The following is a 13,039-nucleotide window of genomic DNA, read 5'->3' as shown; positions in this document are numbered from 1 at the left end:
AGTCCTAGTGTTGACATTTTTGTCTCTGAATCAAAAAAAAAAAAAAAAAAAAAAAAAAAAAAGGATAAATATTACATCTCTGTAAAAATTTTTTCACATACTTATATGGTTAGAAATGAAGTGAATTTCAGATTAATACAGGAAAAAACATGAAAATACCTTGAAAATCTGACTATGGTCAGTAATACAGCGCTGCAGAATGATGGAATATGCAAGAAGGTTTCCCAGAGTTAGCTACCATGGGTAAATCTGTTTTACTACAAAAGAGCAAGTATTGTTCCGAGATGACTCTAAGTTTGCTGTGATTTAATTAATCAAACTAAATGATTAAATTATTTACTTCCTCTGCTTTAGACCTATGAACCAAATGCTGGCCTTTTAGAACCAGCCAATTAATCATCTCCTCCTAAGAATGAAGTGAAATTATGAAATAAAATTATAGCAGACTTTGAAGATGAGAGAGCAGCTTATTCTGAGAAGCAGTGACATACATTTCTAATTTTAGTCAGCAATCAAATATTTGGAATGGAGAACACAGGAAGATGTCCCAGATACTCCTGTGCTGAGCCCTTTACTTATGCGGTTTCATCATTGAGCATGAAGCAGTGGTTGAAACACCTGATTAACCTCAATCCGAAGCACTCAGGGATGATCTATGTTCCACTTCCACTCTCAGCACAGCTCTGATCTGTTGCGTACTCTCCTGGACCAAAAGACACTCTCCTCATGCTCAAGAACAATGCACTAAAGGTTTTTCCTCTGACACACACACTGTGATTTGCTTTAAGTGGGCTGGCACTTCCTTCTCCTCAACTCTTCCAGCTTTAGTGCTCTCCCTTAAAGGACTGAGGGATAAGCTGTTCCACTGAAACGTCAGCAGAATCCAAGTAGGATAGAAAATTCTATCGGAGAAACTCAAATGATTAGGTATGTTCAACTCTTTTAGGACAGGGCAGAGAACGTCCAGAGTAAAATACTAACATTTATCAAGAAAACCCAAAGTAATCAGTATCGTTCATGTACAGAGACAAGGAGCACGTCTATCTTTTCTGTCCTTAACTCCCTGGCAGTCAACAGAATTCTTCATGGAGGACAAAGAAGGGTTAGATTATTATATATAAATGAAAGGATCTATAACAGAATAGCATACAGTACAGACAATGAGCACATGCTAGGTCCGTGCTAATGCTGATCAACTGGCAATGGGTATGTCAGTACCTGCCAAGGGAGAATGCCATGACTGATCAGGTCCATCTGTTCCGTGTAATGGAAGAGCAGCAATACATAATATACTCTTGTCAATACTCATGCCATATTACAACACAGAAAACAGAACCATATCTTAAATTTGTAAAAGCACCTTTTCAAGATTAAATTATGTTGTACTCAAAAAACCCTCCCCATGGTTAGGTAGAGCAAGCATTCCTAGTTGGGAAGTGGACAGAAAGACTGGTAAGACCTCAAAGCCACACAGCTAGTTAAATGGCAACAGTTCTATTACAGCCCAGGTTTCTTTCTTTATTTAGTGATCTACCTTTGGTCTTTACAGAAAGAGCTGAGAGTAAAGAATGATGTCCAGATGTTCTGGATTCCTACTAAGGAAAAAAGGAAGGAGAAACAGGTTTAAACTATCATCCAGATTTATAGCAAACCAAAGAAATTTTCTCTCAGTTAAAGCTGCTAGCCAATCTTTGGTATCTATAACTAAAAAGAAGCCTATTATATGCATTGTCTGGGGACATCAAAAATTTATTTATAAAAGTAATATTTTCCCCAAGGGGGAAATGGCAATTATCCCCCAAACCTTTCAAAAGGGTAGAAAAAAATGAGTTTTAATTAGAAAAGCCTACATTCAAATCCCCTTTCTCGTTTTCCTAGGTGGTAACCTCTGTTACTTAATTTCATGGGGCCAGCTTAAGACATGGGGCCAGTGTCTTGCATCGTAGGTATGAAGCCAACACCATCAGAATTTCTACTTGGGAGTCTCCATCCAGTGCCTTCATTAAGACAACCCTTTTATCCATGTCTTACACTAGAAAGCATCAGAAATAAAACAAGAGCAGCAGCAGCAGCAGCAGCAGGATACAGCTCAGTGACAGAGGCCTGCCTTGCACTGGCCCTGCATCTAACCCTAACACCACACACAGAGAAAGAGAGAGCGAGGAGTGGGAGAGCTCGGGAGGAGCCATTGCTTAAAGAATCTAAAAGTAATCCCTGGTTTGAGCTTTGCTTAGTGCATACAGTCACTACTGGACTCTAAGTTTTAAGAGGAACAAAACACATAAAGAACCTAGACTCCATACAGCTCCATGAGGATGCTTAATTCAAGAGGATGCTAGTAAAAGAAACTGCCCATCTCCATTTTCTCAGTCACAGAAGAGCTGTGCTGCAGAATGACAGAACGGCCTTCTGTAATCCACGCAGCCTTCCCAGTTGGTCTCTTAATTACAACACAGAGGCTCTTGAGCTCCAATTACCAGAGGAGCTGAAACGCTGCGGCAGAAGTTCAGGACAGGCAACACCGTGAGAGCATCAGCTCAGAGAAACAAACAAACTATGAAATATTTTTCTTTCTTTTTTTTTTTTTTAACATTTATTTATTTTATGTATATGAATACTCTGTCTTCAGACACACCAGAACAGGGCATTGGATCCCATTACAGATGGTTGTGAGCCACCAGGTGGTTGCTGGGAATTGAACTCAGGACCTCTAGAAGAGCAGCCAGTGCTCTTAACCTCTGAGCCATCTCTCCAGCCCCTGAAATATTTTTCATTTTAAAAAGCAACAGAGAAGTTAGCATGGTGGCCCAGAACCCCAGAATCTGATGTAGGCCTGCTGTAAGTTCAAAGGCAACCTAGGCTACACAGTAAGTTCTAAACCATTCAGGACAACAAAGTGAACTGTTTAAAAAACAAACAAAAGTCACTCAGTCAACAGTCTCACTTTGAAACTGCACCACGGAAATGTGCTTTGGACAGTAAAGCATTTAAACAAATACATCCAGAGAAGCAGCATGATGGTGGGCCTGCCGAGAACGAGAGAACACGCAGACGATTTTATCCCAGCAAAGTGACAGCCACAGTATTTGTAGAGATACAGGGGATTTACGCTCACACGGAAGGCGTGGCGTCCAGCAAAGGGAGCCAGTTCCTCAGTCGATACCTCTCCCATTACCTTCCCTCATCCTTTTTTGTTTGCTTCTGTTCAGTGCTGGAACTGAACCCAAGGCCTTAGGGCATGCTAAGCAAAAGCTTGACAACTGAGCTACATCCCCAGGCTCCTCTACTCCCACTCTGAGATAGATAACTGTAGCTACATCCAAGAGTCGCTTTCTTAAGACATAACCAATGTAAGGATTAGGAATACTACACATCCTTTGATCCAGTTCTGTTGTTTGCCATCTATAAGAGCAAAGGCAACCCTTTCCCTTTTCTATCCTCTATAAGCAACCTTTGGATAGACAATGCACTAGAAAACAGAACTGCCTCATTATCATCATTAAGGTAAATTAGCTGGGTTCCCTCCTGAAACTCTAACCCCTGCCATGATGCTCTCACTCACTGGTTATCTGGCCGGTGCAGCTGAGAGTCCAAAAGCCGCCTGCTATCACCAAAGCATAGTGGACAGAAGTATTAATGGCCTTGTTAGACTGGCAATAAACAAGCAGTTTGAAACTTCAGTTGGTTTAAAGGAAAAATGAAGTCACTTTTTGGTAAGTGGAATTTTCAGAATTGTTTTCACTGATTCTATACGTCTTGGGTAAAGGCAAAGAACTTGTCTAAAGCTTGATAGCTGTTAAAAAAAATACTTCTGTGTCAAGCCTGAGTCCAAGTCTTTACCTAGAATTAAAAAACCAATAAAGAGAAGAGATATTTTAAGCTTAACACCAAACTATAAAAAAAGTCCTGCCTATGGATCTGTGGAAATATTTTCTGAGAACTTGTGGGTTTTAGAGAATCATCAGAAGTCAGGTGAATCTACTTGACGGTGTTAAGAAGACATAATTCTTCTTACAGTTATTATCATCAATATCAGTTGTTGTCTCTGCCTTAACTTGCCTTCTACCAACAAAGATCTAAGCCATCTGATCACACCATGACACTGTCATCGTGGTCATGGAGCAATGAAAGCACAGGAAACAAGGCCTGGGAGACTGAAGTCTTCAGAGGGAAAATTTAATTTTCTTTTTTTCTTTTTTTAGTTTGAAACAAACTGTAGAAAAGCCAGGAAAGAGTTGTGAAAGCAGAGCCTACCTCTCAGCAACAGTAAATTTACTAGACGCCTTGTGCACACAGGAGTAAAAACACCATCGATGCATCTGAGAGGCTTCTTGAAGATGGAAACAACAAGATGGAACGCACATTACTCTTTTCCGACATGTGCCTCATAGTGAAGCCCTTTGGACCAGACCAAAGAACACCAGTCAGCTCACCTCGGGCTTCCTGCAGTTTCCTGAGCTCTGCTTCCCGTTCAGTTTTGCTCTGTTTGCTTCGAACCCCAAGGGCACTGATGACTAGCCTTCTGGCTAAGGCTGCTGAAGTCTCAGGTCGTTCCTTTGCTGGCTGGAGAAACTCTGAGGGGAAAAAAAGGAGAAAGGCAGTAAGAAAGAGAAACCACTACAGCTCCAAGTGATTTAACTCAGTAATTAACATACAAAACAGACTAACAAGGGCGGTATCAGCAGTAATTAATACAGCCCTGATAGATGATGATCCAAGGAAATTAGCACGGCAAAGCACAAACAACCCGGGCTGTATTATCTGCATTAACACAATTTCTTACAGCAAGTCTATCAAACAACTATATCAGGTGACTTAGGCGGAGATGTCATCAGAACCTGGCTACTGTACTGCCTGCCTTTGGCCAGTTCAAGCGGCTGCTCAAAGGGCTCACTTCCAACATGCTCTTTTCCTTTCTGTCCTTAAAATCACATCAATACAAGTATTGACAGAAAAATGCAATGTCTACAGAACTCTGGATCATGAGAAACTGCTGGAACCAATAGCAACGTCAGCATCAATAAGGAACAACAGCAGAGAGGTTACAGGCTCACCAGCACACGCTCTAGCTTTGGCCTTGGCTGCTCTTGTGGCCTGTGACAAGGGCCGGATCTTCACCATGGTATGTTTAGTACCCAGGGCATCTCGAGCTGCAGGAAGAGCAGAGATAAGGAAGGAAAGTGGCGCACACGAGAATTTGGGGCTATGTCTTACAAAGCATTTGTTCCCACAAGTTATGTGTCATGGCAAGAAAAAAATCATAAAATATAGAAAATCTGTAAACAGCAAGTAGGATAATGATTACTTTAGAAGAAGGATCAAACCAAATGCAGCAACTGGGCTTTCTGTTTCTGTAAATAAAACTGTATGAAACAGAGCCATGCTCATTTGCACACTGTGGCTACTTTCTTGCTACAAAAATCCAGTTAGGTAAGTACAGAAGCTTTTTGCTCCACAAAGTCAAAAATATTTTATCCGGTCCATGCAAATTCATGCTCTAAAGATGGTTCAGACAGCAGGTCAATCCAGCACCTCTGACTGCTGCGGATCCTCTGCCTAAGCTCTATCCTGAGTCCAGGGTATGTCTGTGGATAAAAGACCAACCATATATTCAGAGAGTAGCTATTACAGTAGAATTATATAGAATTCTATTTCTAATTCATTTTTCTGAAGGAAAAAAAATAAATAGTGTAAAATTTAGTCTCACTTTGGTCTTTATCATGTCTGACATTTAAGTGTGCAAATGGCCAGGGAGGAAGTGCCTACCTTTCCAAATACCAAATGCTGGATTCAAGAGAAGAGGGAGAGAACGTGTGGGTACAGGCCACAGTCCTCAAAAGCCAGTGTTTGTTCTAATACAGACACTAACACAGATCCTGGCACAGGAGAAAATAAACACAAGGGCCCTGAAGCCCTGAGAGTCACTGGGCAGTACCTGTGATTGGGCTGGAGAAGACTCCTAAGGCGTGTGTGTCATCTACCCACTTAACATCAAATCCTTTCTTTCTGTAACAAAAGAAAACAACTTGTACATTTCTTAACATTTATTTTATGAAATGTCTTTAAAATAATTTTACAAAGCATTTCATAAGATAAGGAATGGGGATAGTGACCTCAAAACAGCTTGACACACGGAAGCCACTAAAATTTAAAAGCAATACCTGTCATTAGGAATGACCCGGGAGCATTTTCTAGATGCCAACTAATTATTCCTCACAAACTGGCTGGCTGGAGAGGTACAGTAGTTAGTGGACTGTTTTCAAGAGATGTCCTTATGAGCAGCAAGTGAGAAGGGATGGAAAAGGAAGCCAGAAGAGGTATAGAAGAGTACAGGAAGTCAGACGGGGTCATCTGGACCTGATGCAAATGTAAACTGTGCATGTGCGTGTGTGTAGGGAACACTACATTGTTAGAGATGTAACTCAAGTTGTAAAAATAAAAAATTAACTCAAATAATGAAAATTACAACTGTACTTACTAATGCTTACTATTCTTTCTTATTGTAGAAAGAAAATAAGGTGTGTGTCAGGGGTAATAGAAATAACTGTAGCTAGCTAAAACAAAAACAAAAAACCCAAGAAAAAGGAAATCACAGTAAAAGAAATCATAATAAACATTTAATATTAGAAAAATAGCCTTTTAGTTTAGAACAGAGCTACACAGTGAGCACAAAGAATGTCAGGATGACAACAAACACACACACACACATGTGCAAATGTACTTAAATTCCCTTAATACATGAATAAATTTTATTTTAATTAAATCTATTCCTTCCCTCCCCCTGACTCCTAGTATTAGAAGGAATGCTCTATCAATTTAGCAACCTGACAGTAGTAGGTTCTCCCCTGGAGTCTCTGACCTCTCCAGCCACAGGTCGTCCTTAGCCATATTTACACTAGCAGCATATTTACACTAGCAGGCATGAGTCCTTCCTGCTGGGCAGACCTTACAGCTAATCAGACAGCTACTGGTTACCAACACTCCCCTAATGCACGTGCACTACTCCTGCACCAATGGAGGGATCTGGCTGCGGGAGTCACTGCAGTTCACAGGCTCACAACTTGGGAAGATTGCTGGTCCTCCTCCCCTGGCAGCCTGAGCTAGCCATCGGGGAGGAAGATAGAAATAAGATTGTCCATGACAGGCAAGAATATGATAGTCAGCACTAAGAGGGCAACCCTTAAAGGAACAGTGCTCATTATTTTTATTATTAATAGCAATATCCACCAGGAGATTAATATTGATATGGACATTGATGAAAGATAAACTTGACTCTGGTATCTAACTCAGATATTAGTCTACACTTCTACATCATAATCTTGTAAGTCACTATTAAAAAATCCTAAAATCTCTTTCCCTATTCAACACTTTCCTTGATAGAAAAATCGAGGAAACTTGGAAGATGACTTAGAGAACTTAGTAAGCTGGACGGTACTATAAGATGGCCTCAGGGTGAAGACTTAAAGTCCAACAGTCAGAGTCTCTCCTGCAGAGAGTTTAGAACAGTTGCAGAAAGACTCATAGCTAAAAGTCTCATTTTAGCCCCTGAGGCTTCACTGTCCTTTAAATGACTTTATGACATGGCTTTGGAGTTTATAGAAACCCTCTCACAGATACTGTTAGAAGGAGACAAAGCAAAGAGAAGCAAACGACTCAAAGAATTACTGCTCCTTAACTGACACAGTGGTGAATGCCTGAGTAAAGCTAAGTGCTGGAGAAGAGAAGACAGGAAGATTGTGAGTGCCTGGCCAGCCTGGGCTGCAAACTAAGAAACTTTCTCAAAAACAAAAGAAGCAGCAAACCTCAATAATCACTGAGGAAATTCTAGACATAAACAAAATGCCCCCTATTTTATTAATGACAGTCTAACTTCATCAATGATAATCTAAGGTAGCTCAAATCTGAGACTTAATCTTATTGACTGCTCTTAAACATCGATTAGGTATTGAACAGCATCTGACATTGGATCTTTAAAAAAATCCTGAATCAATGACTTGCCGACACTACACATTTACAGTAAGGTTTACAGCCCAGATTAAATATATTCCAGAATCTATTCAACTCTGCATCTTTCAGTTGCCTTCCCTAACTTGAGTTTAACTGATGAAACAAGTAAATAACTGCTAGTTAATATCAGCTATTCTAGCACTTTCCTTAAAATATTCTGCTGGGCAGTGGTGGCCCACGCCTTTGATCCCAGCACTTGGGAGGCAGATGCAGGTGGATCTCTGTGAGTTCAAGGCCAGCCTGCTCTACTGGTCTACAGCCTGAGTTCCAGGACAGCCACAGCTGTTACACAGAGAAATTTTGTCTCAACAAACAAATAAATAAACAAAAATGTGGGGTTTTTTTTTCCCCTCAAGAATAAGACACAGGCCAGATGTGGTGGTAAACCCCAGAAGTTCTTAAAACTGAAGCAGAAGATCAAGAGTTCAAGGCCAGGCTGGGCTACCTAAATCCTGTCTTAAAACAAAAAACAGCCATTTTTATAAAGGTTTATTTTTTTCAACCACACTCATTTGTTTACATCCTGTCTATGGCTGTCATACTGAGACAGCACAGCTACCTGAAATATGAACTCTCTCGTCCTTTACCAGAAAGATTTAGGAGCTATGCTCTGAAACAGAATCTTACAAATTCAATGTAAAGTTGGGATCTGGCTGAGCATGTCTATAATCTTGGCACCTGGGATATAAATAAACTGAATTTTAAATTTAAATTTGTAGCATCAAATAGATTTGATTCATTTTTAATAGCAGGATTGAAATATTAAAGTATACCCCTTCTTGATATTGACTTTCTTCTAGGCCCTGAAAATCTTTTTCCTAATACTTTCCGAACTACCTTTCTGTTCCTGAGTCTATTTTTTATTATAAGTTATATGTAATATGTATACTTCTGATTCCTTTACCTTCTCCTAAAATGTACCACTTAAACACACACCAAGAGTTAGCATAATTGTTCTGAAGAGCACTCGTAACAGACCTGAACTCTTTACTCCCTGTAACAATACAAAACTGAATGAATTATGAGTGTGGAGAGGAACTGAGATGAGCCAGGGATGGTAGCTCATGCTTATAATCCCAGCACTCTAAAGGGCGAATCAGGGAAGAACTCAAGGCCAGCTGGGATTATGTGGCAACCCTGGCAAAACAAAACAAAACACCAGCAAAAAAAAAAAAAATTAGTTGAATGATTTGGAAGACTAAATAAGTCACTTTAGAAACAAACTATAAAATAAAAAAAACAGCCCTTGGGTCTATTCACCCAAAAAAATCTGAAGACATGCTAAATTTTCTTATCTTTCTTTAAAGATTTGAAGCTATAAATTATAGGCGAGTGTGATGGTTTGTATATCCTTGGACCAGGGAGTGGCACCATCTGAAGGTGTGGCCTTGTTGGAATAGGTGTGACCTGGTTGGAATGGGTGTGTCACTGTGGGTGTGGGTATAAGATCCTCACCCTAGTTGCCTGGAAGTCAGTCTTCCACTAGCAGCCTTTGGATGAAGACAGAACTCTCAGCTCCTCCTGTGCCATGCCTGCCTGGATACTGCCATGCTCCCACCTTGATGCCTTGATGATAATGGACTGAACCTCTGAACCTGTAAGCCAGCCCCAATTAAATGTTGTTTTTATAAGACTTGCCTTGGTCATGGTGTCTGTTCACAGCAGTAAAACCCTAACTAGGACAGCGAGGTAGTATGAAGGTGACTTCCAAGAACTGTCTAACCAACACACCAATGGATAAAAAGTCAGGGACAGCTGGACACCTCATTAAGAACCTGGCACAAGTAAACAGATATTTATATGTGTCAAAATAAAATGGTTGTGACATATAATAATTAAACAATATAACACTCCCCATTTGACATTTTTTGAGTGGCCAAAAACCCTTAAATCAACCATTTAATCTGAAAACTCCTAAACTGTTAGCATCCTTGGGAAATGCCCAGAGGTTTTAAGAAAAGTCCCTCTTTTTTTCATCAGCCTTAATACCCATAAATCCCAAGAAAAACATCAACTTATAGTACAAATATAGCTTAATTCCCCAAAAAGGAGGACACCATGAGCAAGTACTGACAGAAACTGAAGTTACCAGAGACAAACTACAATTAAAGGGGCTTTAGACAACAGAATTAGCAGAGACTATAGCAGGGCTATGCTCAATGTACTTAAGAAATAAAAAAAAAAAAAAAAAAAAAAAAAAAAAAAAAAAAAAAAAAAGCAAACTGAAGACATACGGAGAAAAAAGGCTGTAAAAGTGATCAAGCAGACTTTAAAACTGCATCTTTTGAAAAATTCAAGGTAAAAATCATAGAACAAACTTTGGAAATACAATAGAAATAGTTAACAATGACTAAGCACAGCTTGGAAGAGATAACGTGAACTAGAATCCCAAACTGAATGTCTCAGGGAAAAAAAGATGAGAGATACAAAAGAGAGGTGACAAGAAAGTTAAACAAGAAAACCTAACTCACATCAAATTTGTATCTTGGAGGAGGTGAAGAAAGACTGGGTCTGAGACAACATTGAAGAGAAAATGTCTAAGGCCTTTAATCAATAAAAGAATTAATTACTGATTTAATAATCAGACATAATCTCAATCAGGAAAAGTTTGAAAAATCCACAAAGTACACATTCTTAGCAAAAAATATCAATATTGAACTCAAAAAGAAAAATTTATAAGCATCCAGAAAAGAGATTATGATCAGAAGTGACATGGAGACTGTCAGCTAACCTCTCACCCAAAAGAAAGTCATAACCATTAAGAGTATCTTCATGTTTCTCAGAGAAAAATAATTGCCAATGTAGAATTATTAATATATACACAATACAAATCTTTTCAAGAATAACTAGGGTGCAGATCAGTGGTAGGACATTACCTAGCATACATAAAACCATGACTAATCCTTTGTACAGTTAAAAAGCAGTTGTAATAAGAATGAAACGGATATAAAGCTATTAAAAAAGCACAACACCTGCCAGGCAGTGGTGGCACACGCCTTTAATTCTAGCACTTGGGAGGCAGAGGCAGGCAGATTTCTGAGTTCCAGGCTAGCCTGGTCTACAAAGTGAGTTCCAGGACAGCCAGGGCTACACAGAGAAACCCTGTCTCGAAAAAAACAAAAAACAAAACAAAAACCCACAAAAAAAATCAAACAAACAAACAAAAACCAAAACAACAACAACAACAAAATAAACAAAACCAAAACCCACAACACGTAGCCAGGCAGTTGCACCGCATGTACTCTGGAGGCAAAGGCAGGTGGATCTCTGTGAGTTCAAGCCTGGTCAACAGATCAATTTCCAGGATAGCCAGGGCTCTGTTATACAGAAAAACACTGTCTCAAAACAAAACAAAAAAGACAGAGAGAGAGAGAGAGGAAGAAGAGGGAGGAAGAGGAGGAGAAGAAGAAGTAACAGGAGTTTGTTACCAGCAAAACATAAGAAAACAGTATATAAGTTAGGTGTAAGATAGATGGAATTAAAAAGACCTTGCAGTATTTAGAAAAGGGGGGGGGGAGGCATTTTTATAATTTCTAGAGTAACCATCAAAGAACAGAAACAGATTACATTTAAGAAATTAAATGTGCAAAATGTCAACCTGTAAGTCAAGAAAAAAAGAGGAAAAAGCTAGAAGTATACACTGGAGAGATGACAGGCAAATATAAAAAACAAAGGCGTGGATATAAGGTCAAATACACCAATAATTACAATAAATATAAATGGATTAAATGTACCACCAAGATAGACTTAGAGTCATCACCAACAGTGGTCTTTGTAAACGTTACAACAGGATCTATAAAGGCTACCGTTGAAAAAAACTGTAGTCTGAAATACAGGTTTTATAATTGATCTAAACAGCACACAAACCTAGTGCTAACTAAAAGAAATGACTAAAGAATGTTTTTTTAAATTATTAAGATGACTTTCTCTCACACTATCTAACATTTGGAACCACCTACAAATAAACACTTACTGGTAACTGCAGAAAATCCGCAAAAGGTCTTCTGTACGAAATTCTTGAGGAAAATCATAAATTTCAATGACATGTGGGAATTCACATTCACTGAGGTCAATATCAGGAAGTTCATGACTGTAATAATCAAATCTAGGCTCCTGGATGCTTTTTCTGTTCTTCACATTCCCAGATAACTAGGGAGGAGAAAAACATAGTAAAATGCCTGCTAGTGGAGAATCAAGACATCATAAAAATACCCTTTCATGTATAAACAATCCTGCTCTGTCTCCAGGTTTCTATTCCTTAACTTTCAGCATTATGTCTGTATCCGTGGTGTTTATGAATATAATACTGGCCAGATCCACTGATTTATAATCATACATGTGGAATGTTGGAAAAGGTGTTAAAATCTCATTAAATAAGCAAGGCATAAAACTTAGCTTGTATCTATCAATTAGCAAGTGAGAAAATAGACTGATCAGGGAGGTGTGGACATAGCTCTGTGATACAACACTTGTCTAGCATATGTAAGGCCCTGGAGTGTGGAGTACAGGGATGGCTGGAGGAAGAAAGGATGGATGGATGAAGGGTTAGTATAATGAGTTACAAATGGCACATCCTGGAAACTCAATTTCAGACAACAGCGGAAGAGATAAATTAACACTTGTTTTAACTGGGCTCACTGATAAGGCTCGTGGCTCACCTCATAATTTCTTTTCTAGAAGTGAACAAAAACAAAGTTCTAAGAGTGAAAAGCTTTTAATTTTACTATGTATTAAAAGGTGAGGAGAAAGCTTACAAAGGAATTTGTTAAGACAAACGTAAGTAGCATAAGCAGTTACACTCAAGGCTCCTAGTAGAAGAGCTACCTAAGGCTACAAAAGAGTAATAACTGCTATCTCACTAAAAAGAAAACTCAAAAACCCCTTAAAGCTATTAACTGCCCACACTTTAAGCAACAGAAAAAGGAAAGATGAAAAGCCCTGGTACCAGCCGGGCGTGGTGGCGCACGCCTTTAATCCCAGCACTCGGGAGGCAGAGGCAGGCGGATTTCTGAGTTCGAGGCCAGCCTGGTCT

At 39.3% G+C, this 13,039-nt stretch overlaps 1 protein-coding gene across 3 annotated transcripts in view; it reads right to left on the bottom strand.

Annotated features, from left to right (window-relative positions):
• The window catches only part of R3hcc1l (R3H domain and coiled-coil containing 1 like), a 73,309-nt gene that overhangs the window by 4,500 nt on the left and 55,770 nt on the right, over positions 1 to 13,039 (bottom strand). For 2 of the 3 annotated variants that reach the window (XM_021151700.2, XM_021151698.2), the window contains 4 exons: positions 11,981 to 12,156; positions 5,936 to 6,006; positions 5,055 to 5,150; positions 4,434 to 4,574 (listed from right to left, as the gene is read on the bottom strand). In XM_021151700.2, coding sequence (XP_021007359.1) covers positions 4,434 to 4,574; positions 5,055 to 5,150; positions 5,936 to 6,006; positions 11,981 to 12,156 — 484 coding nt within the window. Of the gene's footprint in view, positions 1 to 4,433; positions 4,575 to 5,054; positions 5,151 to 5,935; positions 6,007 to 9,661; positions 9,783 to 11,980; positions 12,157 to 13,039 lie in introns of those variants that run through there. The other variant, XM_029472454.1, reaches the window with a different exon arrangement.

The sequence above is a fragment of the Mus caroli genome, chromosome 19, assembly GCF_900094665.2.
Source record: "Mus caroli chromosome 19, CAROLI_EIJ_v1.1, whole genome shotgun sequence".
NCBI lineage: Eukaryota > Metazoa > Chordata > Mammalia > Rodentia > Muridae > Mus > Mus caroli.
The sequence above is the reverse complement of the archived record's forward strand: the minus strand, read 5'-3'. Positions and strand labels throughout refer to the sequence as shown.